The sequence below is a fragment of the Gekko japonicus genome, unplaced genomic scaffold (assembly GCF_001447785.1).
Source record: "Gekko japonicus isolate JY-2015 unplaced genomic scaffold, Gekko_japonicus_V1.1 scaffold205, whole genome shotgun sequence".
Taxonomy (NCBI): domain Eukaryota; kingdom Metazoa; phylum Chordata; class Lepidosauria; order Squamata; family Gekkonidae; genus Gekko; species Gekko japonicus.
Window position 1 is genome coordinate 876,788 of NW_015175976.1, and position 19,811 is coordinate 896,598.

At 44.0% G+C, this 19,811-nt stretch overlaps 1 protein-coding gene across 3 annotated transcripts in view; it reads right to left on the bottom strand.

Moving 5' to 3' along the window:
- Positions 1-6,523: 6,523 nt before the first annotated feature.
- The window catches only part of RNF38 (ring finger protein 38), a 62,957-nt gene continuing 49,669 nt past the window's right edge, over positions 6,524-19,811 (bottom strand). For all 3 annotated transcript variants that reach the window (XM_015426149.1, XM_015426148.1, XM_015426147.1), the window contains exons 4-11: positions 18,216-18,383; positions 17,464-17,634; positions 14,741-14,902; positions 13,218-13,324; positions 10,977-11,061; positions 9,543-9,664; positions 8,097-8,196; positions 6,524-6,670 (exon numbers count right to left, since the gene is read on the bottom strand). In XM_015426149.1, the coding sequence (XP_015281635.1) occupies positions 6,608-6,670; positions 8,097-8,196; positions 9,543-9,664; positions 10,977-11,061; positions 13,218-13,324; positions 14,741-14,902; positions 17,464-17,634; positions 18,216-18,383 (978 nt within the window). In that variant the 3' untranslated portion in view covers positions 6,524-6,607. The remainder of the gene's footprint in view (positions 6,671-8,096; positions 8,197-9,542; positions 9,665-10,976; positions 11,062-13,217; positions 13,325-14,740; positions 14,903-17,463; positions 17,635-18,215; positions 18,384-19,811) is intronic.

The following is a 19,811-nucleotide window of genomic DNA, read 5'->3' on the forward strand; positions in this document are numbered from 1 at the left end:
CCATAGAACAGAGCACATGGTCAAAGAAAGCACAAGATGCCATTTCAAACCAGCCGCATGATCACCTACTTCCAGGGCCCCCCTCCCCCTCGCACCAACGAAGCTGCACGTACTCACAAAGACCTGGTATTCAGCCTGGCCACATGGACATGAGTCATCATCTGCATACTAATACCCCTAGCCCAGGTGTCTTGATTGAGTTAGAAACTAGATCTCAAATTGCCCGCCAGTCCCTTGGCCCACCCAGAGAAATACAGTAGCCAATCACAGACCCTTTGGCTATGACAGAACACTGTGTCATAGGGGAGGTCCCCTGGACCCAGCTCCTCCTCTAGACCCCTTTGATATAATCAAGAACGCACCCACAGTTCACTCTTTTACGTTCCTGCTCTTGAGCTCTCTACCCTAGAACCCCCCATTGCTCTCTAACGACGCCCTCTACAAAACCTGCTTTACCTCTTAAGTCCAGCTTGCTATCCCATACCCTACCCGTCCTTCTTTATGTTCTAGTATTGCGCAGCTAGAACTTCTTGGCACGTGGTCTTAGCTGGTCTGAGTCCATTCGCCATTCTTTTCCAATTTTCTCCCCATCCTTACCCCTTCACTGGAAGTTTGGAGCCACACAGTTGCAGCTAGGTAATTATAACCCAGAGCATCAACCACCATAACTGTGTTGTATTATTCTATCTTAATTTCTTAGTTCTTGTGTGCTGTGATTGTTGTATGTTTTTGAGTGAAGTGTGCCAGTAAACTATTATTATTATTAAGTCTGCCTCAGTCTTTCATTGGGAACCTCGGAAACAGTACCATCCTCCGCAAACATAGACGGCAGTATCCCGATAATAATAACTGTACCAATTGTTTCTCTTTGAGAGCAATTCGGCTAACAGTCAGGGGGTGTGGCATATGCTAATAAGTTATGCTAATGAGCTCCTGCAGTTCTTTTTCTACGAAATGACCCCTGACGGCACGCAATTTCCCGTGAGGGATTTGTGGTACAATATTGGATACGTTCTCGTGAAAACCTTTTCTCCCCTTAGAATTGGAATTCATAAGTGCTGCAAGGAGTGGAGGGTATCACCCAACCTTTCTCAACAAAATTAGTTGCAAATCCATTATGAATGTTTGTGCAGTAAATCTAAGCTCATGTTAAAGGTAATTTGATCTTCTTTAATGCGTTAATAAAAACAGTTAATGTGGTGTACGCAACCCCCTCCCCTATTTCAGGAAGATCTGATGAATTTACACTTGTAACATACCTTCAAAAGGAAGGCTGTGAGTATAAATGGGAGAGCAACTTTTTACCAATTATGTAACAGACAATGTCAGAGTGTTTCAACAAACCCCAGCATTTTATCAGTTTCCCTACAGTATTTGAATTTTACCACTAGCTTCTCCGCCGCAATGTACTATGGAAAAGATACTTAATGTTTGGGATTAGGGAGCAATGAAAATGCAACTGCTAAGTATATTGATATCGCTCCTATTAAACTTTGATGTGATCACATTTGGAATTCTGTGCACCAGTCTTGTTGCCCACCCCCAAATGAGGCCACTAGGGTACAGAACAGGGCAAATAAAACTTGTCATGCATCTTCCCAGATTTGAAATATTGTTAAAAAGAACATTAGCTATGTAGAAACTTCCAGCAATTCTTAAAACCTAAGGGAAATCAAACCAGGATTATAATGAAGTGGATAATCTAGCAACTACCTTCCAACAGATATTTAAAACGTATATGTAAAATATACATAGCAGTGCATGTACTGTGCCAGTTCAGAGAATTTCAAAGGAAGCAGTAACTACAAAGAATCATTTGTTTTCAGAAAAATCATGCTAACAGGCAACTCTCTCTAGTTATATGCAATAGCAGAGTGTATACCCTGCCATGTCATAGGGCTTACTGTTCGTCCTGAAATAATTTATGACAAAGATCATGGATTCTAAGGGAATTACTAGGTTATTCCTAAACGTCGTAACATGGTGACCAAACTCCTGCCAGCTGCCAAAATGATTACTACCAAGAACTGGAAGACTACCCATTAAAATATGGATTAATACGATCTGGCAAATAGACAGACTTTCAAAAGCAGATGATGTCATTAAATTAAGAGATGGTAGACTACAAAAAGCAGTTTTGGAAATTAGTTGGAAACCCTGCCTTGAAGTTTCAGAAGGCTGTGGGGCTAGATAGCTATAATTGTCTTGCTTTGCTTTGAAAACTGTTTTGACATGAGGGAAAGTAAGTAGATGTGTTTTCCTCTGATTGCATTTAGCAGGCATGGCATGGTTTGTGTGCGCTTGTCTGCTGTTTAGAATGCAATTCAACAAATGTAGAATTCACTGCCAAAGGATGTAATGATGGCCACATGCATAGATGGACTTTAAAAGGGGATCAGACAGATTCACAGAGGATAGGTCTACTACCTACAGTGGCTACTGGCTATATAAAGGGAACGTTCACATGCAGAGGCAGTAGTCCCTCTGAATCCCGGTGCTAGAAGACAACGGTGGGGAGGGCCTCAGTTTCAGACAGGATGCTGGACTATCAATGTTCCCTCTAAACTGTGAAGTCTTGTGAGCAAAAATTCTGCTTCGTGAGCTACTGGCATTAAAGTTGTGAGCGAGTGATTTGGCTGCCACATAAATTAGTTATCTCTGGAGCCATCCTTCCTGAGCTAAGACAAAAATGTGTGAGCCGGAGGCTAAAAAACTGTGAGCTAGCTCACACTAACTCAGCTTAGAGGGGGCACTGAACTAGATAGACCACTGGACTCTGCTTATGAAGGCTGGGGTTTTTTTTGCATTCATTAAAATAAAATAAAAAAACTGTTTTCATTAATACAAGTGAAGGTGTGCGCAAGATGTGAGAAGAAACAAAGTTGTATAAGTGTACATCATACATTTATTACTGAACAACCCTCTCAACTCCAAAATTGGGCACAGGGATTAAAAATAAAAATTCATTGCACTACTTAGTAAAGCATTACTAGTAACTCTCATAAAAAATGTACAAATTTTGTTAAAAATTTATCAAGCCTTCAAATGATTTGGTTACAGATATTTATAATACATTTAAAACTACATGTTAAATGATACAATGGGGTATGATTTTAAAAGAAAACACTTGACAAATATGATTCTAACAAAACCCATAAACTTTCATAATCATTAGCAAATCTGCAACACAAAATAGCAAAATGAGGTAACTGAAGGTACCAAGGATGGGGCTAGAGGAGCAGAGAAGGAGAGAGAACCCACAGCTCTCTTTGAAAGGCCTAACAGAGTTGGTAACGTGTTCTTGGAAAGCAAATTTTAAAAAGTTGGTAAACCCCAAATATTACACGAGGTGTAAAGGTTAACAGCTGCGACACACAAAAAAATCACATTCTGGAGACTGTACAAAAAAACCCTATACAAAAGAAAATTACTTTGCACAAAATAATAATCTGTAAAGAAAGCCACAAAGTGAGACCTTAGAAATATCCACAAGGCCTGTATACCCATTTATTCTAAAAAGCCAGGGGAAAAGTTAAATTGACAACTCGTGCCAAAAAAACACAACCCCTCAGCAGTGCCAACATGATAACGCCAACTTCTTTTTTCTTCCTTTAGCAGGGGAGGCGGGGTGGGGTGGGGGATGATGGGGATAGGCAACCCAACACAACCTGGTGCTGTCAGGCACCACTGGGGGCTGTAGAATTAGACACACAGATGTGCATATAACACATGGCAGTTAACAGCTGAGCATGAATCCCCTTTCCCTCTTCAGCCAGCAGCAAAAATTTCAGAATTCCATCACAGCCAACCTGAGCTGGTTCAGAACACACGAGTGTGTGTGTGTGTGTGTGTGCATCTTATAAAACACACTTAAAACCACAGGAAGAAGTTCTTGCACACATTGGCAAAAGTCCCAAGCAAACAAGAGCCGGTCAAAGAAGAGATCAGCCACAGGAGTGCAACAATCAGGTTCAGTAGATTACCAAATTAACTCCTACCGCTGCCCTTTCACCACCAACTGCCTCTGCTTAACTGACACTGGGAATGTAGGGGCAGATGTTACACTGCAAGACAGACGGGGTCCCAGTTCGGGGCTAAGAACCTTCTGCTCAGAACAGGGTATTATGTGCCTTGTCAATTTGTTAGAGAAAGTGCCTTATTTCCATGCTTTAACAAAGGAGACACTGAGTGGGTAAGCGTTAGAATTAAGATTTGTACAGGTAAAAATCTCCCGCCTCCCCCCAAGCAATATAAAAAGACCCAAAGTATTGTAAAACATGTGTGGCATACCCTTTCTCCCCCCACATCCCAAACCCATGATTTTGTCTGCTTAAAAAAATAAAGTTTCCTATGTGCAATTTAACCTGCTTTTGACATGTCGAGACAATTCCTTGGAACGCACTGAGGGGAAATGGTAACATTTGTAAATCTGTCATACACAGTATGTTTTAAAATGGTTTCATTTGCTTGGTTAGCATTCTGAAGTACGTTAAACGCTACGGACAGAAGTGAGGTGTCCCAGGCTACTAAACAGAGGCAAACGGTATCTGAAACGAGGGAGGAAAAGAATTGTGCTTTTAAAACATTTCTGCAGAACCACAAAGCTGTGACTGATCAGCAGAGCCTTCCGAAAGAAGGGTGATTCAGCACAGAGAACCACCGAACACTGTTCTGGAGGAACAGACAGACCTAACAAATAGCAGCATACACAAAAGCATCGGGAAAGGACACAGAACTGGCAGCGTAAGCAAAGATTGCCGGCTGCGTTGCTTGTGCTGTTGCAACCAAAAGTTGTGGTGCATGAACACGGGAGAAGAACAAGAGGATCCCAAAAATTAAACGTGCACCTCTTGGATCACTGTTTTAGTCATGTGTAGATATTTATGTATTTAAAAAAGCCGCTAGAAGCACTAACAGTCTGAAATGGTAAAATGATGCTGATTTTTTTTTGTTTCCCCAATAAACATTATTGAGAAGGCAGCTGAAAGGAGATCAACTCCAAGTTCACAGCATCTATTTATTATTTTTCCCCCTTGATTTTGTATACCAGCCTATTCCTGAACATGAATATTCTTCATTCTAGCCATATGACACAGAGAATGTCTCAAAGAAAAGATAATCAAACAAATTCCCTCTACCAAGCTGGGCAAGAAAGAAACTGTTTCCTACAGCATTTTCACCAGGCAGTAAAGAGCAAAGTATTAACATGGTTACCACCGGGGGAGGGGGGGGGAACCCACACATTCTACCTCTAACAAAGTGCTAAGAATGGTTTTGTTCATGAGGTTGTACACTTTTAAGATTGATAACCTTTAAGTTACTTTAACTGTAGGTAAGGTTTCTTGCATATGACAAGGAATGTGACTTTTAGTGCCATAAGCTAAACTATGTATTTAGCAGGTACATGGAGAACAATACAAGGAGCATTTGCACAAGACTTTTCTAGATCCTCTGTTGGGGGGGGTGGGGGGGGGGGGGGGGGGGATGCTGCACTGGAGCAACTCAAATAAAAATCCAGTTTCAAACATCAACTGAAAAGAACCAATACTGGCTGGAAGGATTTTTTCTTTTAAAATAAGAGAAGACTAGCATCCTTTCAATAATGAGCTGATAAGTAATATTGCTTCTTGATTGTGCAATGCTGCAACCCTTATAAAGTTAACAGTGAGCTTGCAAGATGTTGACACTTGGAAATTCCAGCGGCCTAGAAACAAGGCTAACTAAATGTTTATAGTAAGAACTGAGGAATCAATGGACTCTGTAAATGAGGCAAGATCTCCAATCGACGGGAAGCATAACAAGTGTCTGAAAATAAAAGCAGAGGCCTTTTTATACTATTATTAAGTACATTCTGCTGGGGGGGAGGGGGGGAAGAGATGAAATATTAAACGCCTATAAATTGCTGCACCCTTTAGCATTCAGTGCGCAACTGCAAAACGCAAGGAAAGAAACCAGTGTACAGTACTAGTACTGTTTAAATAACACACAAAGATTATACATTGCAGCATAATTAATACTACACACATACATCCTCAGTACATGCTGGTATATAAGTCCTCTCTCTCACACACTTCCGCTCAAGCACTTTGCGCGCGCGCCCGCATACACACAGACACCCTGCGATCAACGCACCCACCCGCACCATTTACTCCCACTCACAGTATCTGAAGGCTCTATATAAGGTAGATTGCTATATTGTTTGGAGCTACCACATTTTTTTCCTTGTTTTTCCCCTCCGTTTTTTTTTTTAATATAAAAGCACATGCTAGAAGATCACGTTCCACGGTAATCTCGCAGCAACACTCGGAATGATCACACGAAAACCAGGGAATGTTAGTGCACACACGAAATTAAGCTAGAAGAGAAAAAAAAAATTCTTTGGAGTTCCAATCACACAGTTAGTATAACAATCCCATAATTGTGAAGACTAATTATAAGCTTTATAGTTGATTAAATCACACAGTGCAAAGAAAGGTCCATTGACCCTTTTTTTTGTGTAAAAGGGAAGGCTGGAAGCCACGGGTTAAGTTCAATGGAGAGTTCATATAGATATATATATACACATGTGACTAGGAACACCCAAAGTAGAATTGTGCTCTTAGACTGGTCATTCTGAATCACGATGTACTTCTGAAGCATCAGCTCTGCAGATGGGGCAGGTACGATTTGCCTGGAAATGTAAAAAACAGGTTTTATTGAACTGACAAGCTCATGACAACAAGATAAAGTTTTTAAAAAATGCACAGAACTTTAGCCGAAAGGTCACTTGAATATGACTTGAAATTACTGGATTAAAGCCCTTGATGATTTTATCACACCTGACTAACCTAAACATCTGTCAGAATGGCAAGTCACAGGACTTCCCTCCCCCAAAAAAGACTAAAGGCAGGATGACATAAGCAGCAGAGAAAGACAGCTATAACATCCTGCCAAAAAAACCCAGTCTGATGCTAGTTTATACACAGCTATAGTTGCCCTGACAGCCCTTAGCAAGGAATCAGTTTTAACGCTGTAAAAGGCTACCAAGACACACAGGGTAATAAGTCATTCAGTGGGTATTGACTGAAATAGTCTCCACTGGCAGGTTTTAGGCATAAAAATATTACTTTCCACAGAAACCTAGGAAGAACAAGTTCAGGCTCGATTCAGACCTCATTTGAAACCACTGTTTAAAGAAACTACTGTGGTCAGTGCAATCATCTAATCAGTTTATATTCTATTCTGGCTTGACACTGGAGGCCACAGACCAGCAATTCGGCAGGGGGACTGTGCACTAAGATACCTGGATGACTTTTTACTCCTCATTTTATGCCTAGGCATTACCTGATTTCTGCAACTGACCCCACTGCTCCAATGATGAACACAGATGTTAACTTTCCATCTCATGAGAAACACCAATTTGATTTGGCACCAGCCTGTTCTTCTGGTTGAGATAATTTAATTTTATAGGAGCCATGCAGCAAAAGAAATTTGCATAGCCTATCGAGCGAGCAGAGGCGAGACCTAACCAGTTTCTGGATGACTTCCCCCCACTGAAGGAGAAGGAGCAAACTAAGGAAAAGTGATGCTGCAAAGAAGTGGCACCTCCCAGTGTGGACTCTAAAATTAGCCTCTGGCTACAGAAACCTGTCATGTCATACAAAAACATGTCTGAAAATTTCCTACTTTGATTATATTTCCATACTGTGCATTTTGTGTGCGTTGTTGGCCTGGTATCGTGATACCATACTTTGTTCTGGGTCCCCCTTAACCGGAAGATAAGCCAAAGTTATTTTGCAAGAGTTACTGAATGAATAATAATAAAAAAAAACACCATGGGGAAGGATTTTTTTTAAAATCTGGAGCTGTCTAAAGCCAGAACTGGAGCTCCGTAATATGATTCTATAAGCAGTGTGGTCAACAATTCACAAGTTCCATGCTGACAGCAGCAGCCCCCCCCCCCTAAATTAAAATTGCTACTATGCCAAGGAACACTGCTGCAAAGTGAGGAGTGCTTTGCTGCCTAAGCATAGTAACAAGACGGTATGTAATACAAAAAAACAGACTACTGACGTTTGTTTGCTTGTTTTCCTTTAAAAAAACCCCATGACTGTTACCTTAAGCCATTTATCGACACACTTGGCATGGAATTCGTGGTTGCACGGCAAAACTCTAAGTAGCTGCCTGGATTCAAAATCACACATGCACACTACACACCTAGAAGAGAGCAACAACAGTTTGTTTTTACAAGGTATATATAAGAAAAGGCCATAGTATTTACTACATTTTAATTAAAAAAGAAAAGTACATTTCAGTTAGGTTTAAACACCAACGGCAGTTGTAGACTGGCTGTTAGCTTGGACACAGGCTAATGCTTCAACCACCCACCCGCCCCAAATATTGTTCCTGGGAGTCCCATGTCCACCAGGAATAACATTTCAGAGGGCATTTTGAGCTGCCACACCGGGGGCGGGGGCAGGGGCAACTGTTCCAGGGGCAGATCTGCCCATACAAGTGCTAGTCTGGATCCAAGCCATTACACTGACTACAGTGCAGAAATTACACAGAACAAACACCTGAATTCAAAACCAAAGAAATGTGTCTAGTAATGCCGTTTACTAGTTATGTTGCACTGTGAGTGTTCAAAGCACCTAATCTACACACACTGTTTTTCGGTAGCCCTGTAAAACAGGTGAGAATATTGTACCACACTGCAGAAATGGGGGCAGTGGGATGATGTAATGCTGAAAAGTGAGACACTGACTTGCTTCAAGTCACTTCGTGAGTTCACAGCTGAAGTGAAATTTGAACTTGGAACTTCCTTAGCTTCAACATGATGCCAGTTCTACCTGCAAAGCAGGTTTTTCTTGCTTACTTTCCCAAGGAGTAAAGAACCGCTTGAGGTTGCTCCGTAATACATTACAGAAATTAAAAACACTGTGTTTTGCAGAGAAAAGGAAATGACAGAACCTCTGACTCTTGCTTTGGCGGAAGGTAGTTTCTGGCTCCAGACTGGAAAGGGGTGGGAGGGGGAGAGCAGTCTGCAGCTCTTGAGAAAAGAGAAAGTGCCCTGACCAGGCCAAAGCTTGATTCTCATATTACTTTTGAAGTGGTAAAGAGTCAACAAAAAGATGATTTCCCATAATGAGTTCCATGTGGCGGCGGCAAGTCCAAACAACAGTGGAGTGACAAGAACCGGTCTTTGCCACATCAAAGCAGGCTCAGGTTCCCTCCAGCGTGACAAGGTTCAACTCCCCCATCATCATTCACCAGGTGATAAAAACATGTGGCGCTTATTGATCACATCCACTAACCTCGCATGAGTGGGACCAAGCCAGAGAAGAGACGCCTAACTCACGGCTTTCTACTGTGTGTAGAAAATCCTCACATCCCTCATGAAGAATTACAGGACTGTTTTAATTGTGTATTTGATGCTTTGCAAGACTTCTGAATAGGGATAGTTTATGGTGGGGAAACGCAAAAAAGGGATTAAACAGCTGTGTTTAACAGGGCAGTCATGAGATTTCACAGAAAGGCTTCAGTATGGGCAAAGTCGTACTTACAGAGTCTGTTCTGACTGGTGGTTGTTTGGGTTGAACCTGTAAGACGGAAGTTGCTCGATATCTGCTTTTGTCAGTCCTCTTGGTTTGGCCTCTCCCAGTCTTTCTGCCAAGTTCAGCAGTGCCTGTGAATGTAAGTCACCATCTGAATTAGAAGACCCCAGTCTGGTTGACTTTGAGCGGCTTGCCTTTCACACCCACATCATCCCCTGTACTGACCAGAGAATACTTTATCAAAATAATGCATTGTAAAAAGTGTGTGTATTTATGTAGAGTGTGAGTGGGCCGGGTGGTGCTGGCCTACTGGAGGGAAGGGTGGCTGCAGAGATGTGGCTGGGCGGAACCAGAAGGGGCATCGGAATGGAGAAGAGAGGAGCTCGGTCCAGGGGCTGGAGCTTCCTCCTGGCCTCTCACCTCGGCCTCCAGATCCCGTAAGGCCTGAGAGGGGGAGGGCAGAGATCCCACGCACCCTGGTGCTCTTCCTCCTGCCGAAGTGCTCCCTGTAGGTCTCTCACCAGCATTTTCGGGGACAGGAGCAGCTTCCACTACCTCTTCCCCAGCATGGGCCTTTCAAGGGTTTAAACAGGCCTTTGCAGCCCTCGCATGCCCGCCCTTCTGACTGGGCCAAGAGGCCCTCTGAGGTTATCCCTGCCCCCTCCCAGCTAGGGCTCTGCCTCCGAGGCCCCTCCCAGGCCGTTAGCCTCCCCCACCAATGTTTTACTATTTGTCCAGGTCAGGCCTCTGTTGCCCCATCAGGGCGTGGCCTCGTTGACCCACTGGGCCACTATGGAAGAGCTGGCACATCCGAGCCTCTCGGTCGAGCATCAGCTGGGCTGTGAGAGCATGGGAGACACATCTGCATCCGCCAGCCAAGCCTCCTCCAGCCAGCTGAGCAGCATGGGTGGACCCAGTGCTGGCAGCCTGAATTCCTGCCAGTTGGCCGTGACACTCGGGACCCCACGGGGAGGCACCTTGTGAGGGCCTTGGACCAGGAAGTGGGACCTTTGGGCAGGAAGCAGCCACCCTGCTTACTCCTAGACACAGGGCACAGCTTGACTATTCTTCTTAGGTGCAAGATTTGGATTGCCTGGAAATACTTTTAGCCAGGCATAATGCATAAAATTCTGCTAAGGAAAAAAACCCTAGAACTCAATATTTTATTTATATTATTATTACTCTGCCTTTCTCGCTGAGACTCCAAGCAGAATATCAGTTATCGGCATGACCCTGCTTTTCCACAAGAAGAAAAACAGCGGAGGCTGTTGTGTAGTTATTAGCCCAAGAAAAATAAATTTTGCTACTTTAAATCCCACCCACCCCTTACTCACACCCCAATTTCCATCTACTGGCTCTGGTTCCAAACGAACTAAAACAAAATAAATGTAACTGACACCACATGAGCTAGATGTCTCAAATGCATGCAGAATATTAACTGACCTCGTAGTTTTCCACCTCCCCATCTTCTACATCCAACTCGAAACTGAAGGCAGGTCCAACTGCAGGTGGCACTGGAAGCATTGATCTGCAGAAAAGAGAACGTCAAAGATTTAATACTAGCACAAATCATTGTCGTCGAAGAAAAGGATAGCTTTAGAATGGAAACTTTAGGGCCAAGAAATCAAGGGAGAGGTTTGTTTGCCTTTTAAGTTAATACGCACACACGCCTTTTAAGTTAATATGCACACACACCCCTGGTCTAATTACTGTCAACTGAAATAGGCAGCACTGGATCAGAGAGACGGATATGGCTCTATACACACACTGACATGGCTTCCTAGCCAACATCTGTTTGTGATCACCATTTGTACTTTGGCATAGGCCAGAGGGCTTGGGGAGAAGCAGGGATTCCTCCCACCTGATAAAAAAAAACTGACAGCAGGAGTGGTGCCTGTCCCCTCTCCTTCTCCGAACCAGTGCCAATGAGGCAAGATCCCGCTTCCCTTTCAAGCCCTCTTGTCACAGAGGAAGAGGGGAAGCTCTGGGGTACGAAGGTGGCAAGACACTGCAGGGAGCTTTCATCCTGTTTCTTGTCATCTCCAAGGCATACACAGGAGAAGTGAGATTTGGGGGGGGGGGAGGATGCCAGCTCCTGGGGAAACTTCCCACCAGGTGCCCGGCTGACGGAAAATCCGTGGATGACTGTGGACTGAATCCATAACTCTGTGTGTTTTACATATGTTTATACAACAGACTATTGTTAAGTGTCAAAGATAAGTAGTAACAGGATGGGGAAGAAAGAAAAGGGCTCTGACAGGCTAAAGAAATATTTGTTGGCCTCCTCTTCCTCCCTCCCTTACAAAACAGATTGCTGCAATCTGGTTTGGCTAATAAAGCAGAACTTGAAGAAGAATGCCCCAAATAAAAGTTTTAATTTTGGTTTTGTATTGCAAAACTAAGAATATCTTATCAGTACAGTGTGTTGATTTTGAATACACAAGCACAGGAACTGATGCAAAGGCATACGCAATCTTTTCATTGTATCGGAACGGACTATATAGATTTTTATTGCACTAAGAAAAGCTGTAGCGATGCGGTGTGATAAATTAATACAAGTGACAGCGACACTCAACTTTCCTGTCAGAATGTCTTTGTTTAAACTCTCAGGGAGACAGTGGGAAATACAGTTTTCGTAGGTAACCTGGGATCCTGTAAAGCAGATGTACGCTGGGAATCCCCAGATGGAAATTAGGTGTTGCATAAGGTGCTGCCAACGTGGATTATTTTTCCTTGCTGCACCTTTTTATTTTATTTAGCTTTTTTTGCTCTGGTTATTGTTGTGACCCTCTTTTTTTTTTTTTTTTGCACTCCTGATCTGAACTGGCCATGTCTGAGAATCTAGATCTCACCAGGAAGTCCCAGTGCACATCTGCTTGAAAGGAGCTGGGGAGAGACTCAGAAACACTGATGCTCCTGGTAATGGGGGCTTAGCCAAAGGTTTATAAAGAACTGCCAAACTGTATTTTAAGTAAATGGCAAAAAAAGCTGTGGAATCAGATGCTAAACAATGTGCAAGATCAATAATGAATTACAATATAACCATCAAGAACAATCTGATCATGAAAAACAATATAACAAGCGTGTACTTAATAATGTTAACAGCAATGTAAGTCATACAATAGTATCATCATTGGAAGGTCATTGGAAGGTCCGAAGATCCCGGGTGTACACTTTGTTTCGGGTCACATCTTCTTCAGCAGAACAAACATAAAATGGGGACATTTGTAGTATTCAGTGTCTCAAAATCTGCAATCTTTTTGTAGATTGTGGTTTTCAATTTTCAATCCTCTCTACAAAGCAGACGGGCAGGCACTCACAATTTTCAATGAGCCACTCTTTGCCATTCCTAAGCTGGACTAGCCTCCTGAGCAAGTCTCGCTGCCATCCACAGCAGCAGCGTTAAGAGCAGAAGACATCTCCTGGGTGCCTCTCAAACACTGCGGCCGAGAAAACCCCAGAGTGCCCCCGTGTTTCTTCTTTGCATCCCGTTATCACAGACGGGAACCCAAAGTAGCCTCCGTGCACATTTTTAGGGGCGACACCACCTCCCCCTCCCCTTAAGCCCTCATTATTGAGGCTGCATGCGAGCCTCTGGGACAATGTCAGGGTTTCCAGTAGAACAGCACCATTCATTGCAAAGTACATGGCAGAAGGTAGGTCCTGAAGACAAGACTGACTTACAGCACATATGGCAACAGGCTGGGATGGTAAGGAGGCGGCGGTATGGGCTGTTGGGATCGATATCGGTTGCGTCCCGTAAGTCTTCGAGGCATAAACGGTGGGTAAGGCTGGAGAGAGGAAAAGAATATGCTATTGTCTAATAAACTGTAAAATGAAGCCAGTCCTGGCCCTGTAGGGAGAAAACACTTTCGGTTACATTTCATATTAGCTTATTGTGGTGCATTTCCCCTAACTCAGCTATTCAAATACTTGACATTCAAATGAACATCTGCTGGAAATAATTGGTCTTAATTCCCAAGTCGTTTTCCATTTCTTTTCCTCCTTTTTCTTTGGTGAGTATTTTGTGCGTGTGTGTGTGTGTGTGTGTGTGTGTGTGTGTGTATACCTGGAAGTTACAGTAGACTTCTGGCGACCCCTAGTGGGGCTCGGATGTTTCAGAGAGGTGGCTTGCTATTGCCTGCCTCTGCGTCCTGGCCCTGGTATTCCTTGGAGCTCTCCCTTCCAAGTACTTGCCAGGGTCGGCCCTGCTTCGCTTCCAAGATCTGACAAGATTGGGCTTGCCTGGGCTCATTTCCCACTTCTGGTAACTGCACATTTTTATGTACTCCGTTCAAACGATATCGGAAATATCTGATCTGATTCAAGAGCAGTGGCCTTCATAGGAGGGGTCGGGACCCTTAGGTGGGTCACAAGCCTGTACAGGGGGTGGGGCACTGGTTCACCAGTAGAGCACCTGCTTGGCACTGCAGCCATTCCAGGTTCAAACCCTGGCACCGCCAACTAAAAGGATCATGTGAAGGACCTCTACCTGAGACCTTGGAGAGCTGTTGCCAGTCGGAGGAGGCAATACTGACTTTAATGGACCAATGGTCTGACTCAAATAAGTAATATTCGTGAGTACAGAGCTGCTGTGTTCTTGCTCCATTTTGGAAGGTTCTGAGCGAGCCCAAGGGTGCTACGACCCCTGCCTGAAAGCAGCAGCAGGACAGCAAAGCCCGGTCAATGACGTAAGAGTCTCCCTGGTTCTGACCTGGGGCTCATTCTTAACTACAGTAAGCAGGGTCAGCAATTTGGATGGGAGACCTCCGAGGAATTCCAGGGTCACTATGCAGAGGAAGGCAATGGAAAACCACCTCTGTTTGCCTCTTGCCTTGAAAATCCTACAGGGTCATCATAAATCATCATAAATTTATACACACGCACACAGTACACCCCATAGTGTCGGGTTAGGTTTCCTGTCCTTGTATCTCTTGCTCTGCTGCCCACGATCCTAGCCTCGACACTAGTGAAGCCATAACTCTGCTTCCCCCTTTCCCTGTCATGTGACTTCCTGTCATATGAGTTCGGCTCAGTGTATCCCATGCTGCCATCTTGGGGTTAAAGGTGAGTCCCAGATCTGGAAAGGCCAAAGATCACTGCTTTAGAAGCTGGTGTGGAATACACGGCAGAAGCAGAGTTCATCAAGCAAGCAAACAAAAATGCAGAGTGAATAATAATAGCAAAATGCTGAAGCCATCACTTACTACTCCAAAGGACACCTCTTGGTGTAGAGGGTCGTGCGCTAAGAACTGCAGAGGGGCCGATGGAGGCAATGTTGGTGGATGGGCAGAAGGTGGATAGGTGAAGCCCCCTACAGGTAGATGGTCTCCAAGCAACTCCACTTCATTTTCTATCCTTTGAAGAGGCTAAAGAAGAGGAGACAGAAAATAGTCTGAGTTTAACATCTGGGAAGTCTAAATAGTTGCTGTTATTTTCTGGGAAGAATTATTTCTTGAATTTGTTAAGTAGGTCAAACTGTCTTGTGGGTAACAAGTGGAGGGGAGGAATGTGTGAAGAATACACCATCACATTTAAAATTAAACATTTCCTGTGCTTTGAGAACCCTATGTGGATAGTGAATACACATACAGTTTATCAAAATGTAAATCAGATATTTCAGTGTAAATATTGTGCTCTCATTATTTACAGCTCCCCCCTCCCCCGCAACATACGGCACATATTTCCCACATCCAGTATCTATATTAATCCATTCACGATGACAACCACACCCCCACTCCCATCTCAGTTCACTTGGCCAGGTCTTGACAAATTTTCTTTGGCTCTAGGAGCCAGCCAAAAAATTCAGGAGCCAGACTCAGTTTACAGCCTCCACAGGGTTTTATATTTTAATGACTATATTGTCTTATTATTGCTACCACAAAACCTAATCCTAACTTCTTCGCAGTTTCTTAAAATTTCTATCAAAGCTCTGGCAAGCCTATTAGAGTACATAAATAAACATGGGGTAATCTTGGTTGTCATCACCACAACAAAAAGCCCTAAGCTAACTTCTAACCCTAGCCTAACTTCTCCCCTATTTCTCAAAGCTATTAGGGGGTTATACAAAACGGCATTTAACTGAATACTGGATGGAGCTAGAGCAGAAAGCAACTGGCTAAAAAATGAATTTACCCACCACCACTGAACTTACGTGTCCATACAAACAAGCAACAAGAACTTCTTGCATGTGCATTTGTATGTCATACAACAAAAATTCTGAGGTGAAATGATAAATAAACTCCATTCTTCCACTGGGGATTGCCAAGAAACATTATAATAAAATCATTGCAGAAAATACTAAGGGCCGCAACGAAATATCTAGGTGCCATTGTGACCTGGTGCCTTGACTCTGTTGAGCCCTGCATTAAGTAATGGAATCCTCTTACTTGTAGCATGAGTTTTTCAGGATGAATGAGCACACTTGCCCACCAGGCTCCACTTCCAAATTTAGAAACAGAGAACTCAAAACTTATTGTGTACTCTCTCTGCACAACAAGAACGGTTGTCATTCAAAGAATACTTCACTTGTGGAATTCAATGCCACAGGAAGTGGTGTAGCTGCTCAAAAGAGGAATCAAATCCAACAAGGATATGCCCATCAATGGCTATTAGCCATGCTGCTTAATGGAGCCTCCATGTTCCGAGACAGTAATCCTCTGAATACCACTGCAGGTGTGGGGGAGGCAATCAGGGGATGCTTTGGCCTTCATCCCATGCTCACAGGCCTTCCAGGGATATCTATTTGGCCACAGAATGAAACAGGATGCTGGACTAGATGGACCATTCCCCTGATTCAGCACAGCTGCTTTTACATTATATTCTGATGCCTACAGTTGCATGACCATCCCTCTCACTCCTTCCCCCCATTTGTGTTCAGAACCTGCCCCAGGGAGAAACAAATGAGTCTAGAAAGCCCTGTTTACAACATCAGCATTCATATTCTCTATCAATAAAGCACAGGCTGCCTTAGAGAGCAACCTGTGAGTACCATCGTGCATTCAGTCCACATACCCTTGCCGTCAGGAAGCCGACAGCTACTTATACAGGGCTGCCAGGCACCTGCCAGGCACCTGCTAATCTACGACCTGCTTAATCTAAATAATATGAATAGCAGTATGTGCAGTGACGTTGCCTTCAGAGCCCATCTACTAATCAAATCAGGATCCTGTTTACACAGCATCCTCAAATGCCTTTCAGAAGCACTCAAGTCCCTATTCACAAGTGCAGCAGTGTTACACCCACCTAAACTTATTGCTGCAGGTATTTATAGCCTGGGTGTGGCCAGGGGTGTGAGTCTATGGGCTCTTGGCCTTTGGCTCTTACCCTGTGGATCAGAGCCCACGGTCTTGGCCAGATGGATTCGCCAACTTCAAAAAAAAAACCCAAAAAACCCTCCAACATCCCCACACCCTGCAGTACCAGCTCCACAAAACCACTGCAGGATTACGTACCCAGGGACCAGTGTTCCCTCTAAGTTGAGTTAGTGTGAGCTAGCTCACAGTTTTTTAGCCTCCGGCTCACACAGTTTTGTCTCCGCTCAGGAAGGAGGGCTCCAGAGCAAACTGATTTATGCAGCAGCCAAATCGCTCGCTCATGACTTTAATGCCAGTGGCTCACCAAGTAGAATTCTTGCTCACGAGACTCCACAGCTTAGAGGGAGCATTGCAAGGGACTGGTTTTTTTTTTTCTACCAGGACTGTGAATTAAAGTGGTTAAAGTTTTCAGATTCTGAGATCAGACTGTGCAGACACTTATGCTGAAAATTCAGCTCACGCTGCCAAAAGCCCACAAAAGACTTTTGGGTACATAGGCTTTAGTTCCTCTTCCAGAAAACCAGCATATGGCATCTTAAATCCAGTGTTCCAGAATCAACTACCAGAACAAGAGCAAAAGAATTAGTTCTTTTGAAAAAAATTAAGCTACCTACCGACCGCGACTGTTGTGTTTGGAAGGGAACAAATTGGCCTGGAGGTGGCAGGTGTGGAGCATGATGCGGGGAGAGGTGTGGAGGATGCAAAAGGAACGGATCGCTAGAAATAAGGGGTGGGAATGCCGCATATGGAACTGGTAGGTGTTGAACAGAACATGCCTGAAGCATCTGCAAAAGAAGAGAAACATTCACACTTGTGCTTCACAACACGTTCATAAAGGGCATCAGAATAAAATAAAGCATGATTTATTTACAGAACAAGGGCTGTTCTCCACAGAAGACAATGCTCCTTCGCCGTGATTCGTAGAAGAAAAATAAGTCATGCAAAACCGGAGGAACGTGGGCTTATACAGGTTGCAGAACGACATTTTATTTTGAAGAACAGCATATAGGATGACATTGTCAGAGCAGCAGGCTTGTCTGAGTTTATCGCTTAAGGTAGTTCATCCTCAGCTTGGTACATTCAATTTGTACACCTTAACTATGAGTTACGGAGCCTGCAGGAGAAGGGATTTCTTCCAACAGTGATCAACTACTGTTAGGAAATCTTATTCCACGACTCTCTCAATTGCTACCGTCATGATGGCGTTTGCACTTACTTCCACTGAACTCTGTGGGACCAAGCTTCTAATTCCATCTGTACAGAAATTAGGGCTCCGATACATTCCCCTCTGACATCGCGGCCTCACGCAGTTTCCCAAGCCATTTTCATGATCTGTCATCAGACTTAAAATAAAGGAACTACTCACTGGGGGAGGCACGCTGCACACAGGGAGATGCTGTCCACTGAAAACCACAGAACACCCTGGGACTTGCTGCGTGTTGCAAGCTGGTATGTGCTGGCCTGTGCAAAGTGGAATACCATGTGGTGCCACTGTGGTCACGGTGTACGATACCGGGACTGTCCCCTGGTGGATCTGTAAAAAAAAGAAGAGCAAAGAGCTTTTGAGCAGGTATCGATCTCCAAAAGAGGCTACGTTTTTACAGACCGTGGTCTGTCAGACATCACCTCAGCTGAAAGAAAAGACTGCTCAAACGAAAGGTATCTAAAGTCTCCCCTTTGCATGCAGCTTCGATTCCGTGCAATCACTTCACTGCACTGGTTTGCTGAGAAGTAAGAGGGTAGGAGGTGCAAAACAAGACACAGCTACTCTTAATGAGGAGCATCCAACTTGGCCCTTAGTAGGAAGCAATGCCTTGAAAAAGATAACTGTCCAGGAACAAACCCTCTTGGTGTTCCAACTTGCATAATTACCAATTCTGAACTTCCACAGGACCTCAGTCACAAAACCTGGTCTACTTTTAAGCTCCAGATTTACCTTGATGCAATATCCTTACCTGGATGGTCACACGTAATTTTCATTTTGAAGCCCAGGAGGCTGATTCCCACACCCACTCCTCAAAACAAAGGAAGGTATTCTAAGACAACTGGAGTCTATTGATGAACTGTGTGGACCAGGCATTACGCATTTTTCTGTTTTAATGTTTGCCTTATCAAGAAGGCTCAGGGAGAAGAACAACACAGCAACTGAAGTTTAGGGGGGTTTACTATAGAAGATGGAATAAATTTCAACTAAACCAGTTTGGTGTAGTGGTTAAGTGTGCGGACTCTAATCTGGGAGAACCGGGTTTGATTCCCCACTCCTCCACTTGCACCTGCTGATGTGACCTTGGGTCAGTCACAAGCTCTGGCACAGCTGTCCTTGAAAAAGAGCAGTTTGTGTCAGAGTTCTCTCAGCCCCACCCACCTCACAGGGTGTCTGTTGTGGGGAGGGGAAGGGAAAGGAGTTTGTAAGCCGCTCTGAGACTCCAAGTGAAGGGCGGGGAATAAATCCAATCTCTTCTCTCTCAGATGCAAGCTCCGCATATACCTTCTAATTTTGAGTATAAGCCCTCAGAATACTTGTGGGACTTCAGTCAAACACTGATGCGATGAACAGTGTACAGGTGACTGACTACCTTTAAAGAACCTAGGGTTCAGACTGCTTAAATCTGGAAGCTCAAAGGTTATCACCTTGAACTGTGTCTGAAAGACAAGCAAGTGGCCATTGCAGTCCCCAAAACACAAAAAGCTCTTGACGGTCCACCCCATCAGCCATGCGACATGTAGCAGCCTGCATTCACCGTAGTTTCCAAAGAGCTTTCAAGGCCATCTTCCCTACAGCGCATTCGGCAAGCCTCAACAATGGGGCTTCACATTTGTCAATCATATCCATTCATTCCCTTAGCTTTTCTTCAGATGTTTTGCTCTGGTTTCCCACACCTTCAGAAGTAAACCAAGTGGCAACAAGGGCTGGCCCTAATAAAAAGTATTTATCTGAATTTCATTTCTTGTGTTGGGTTTT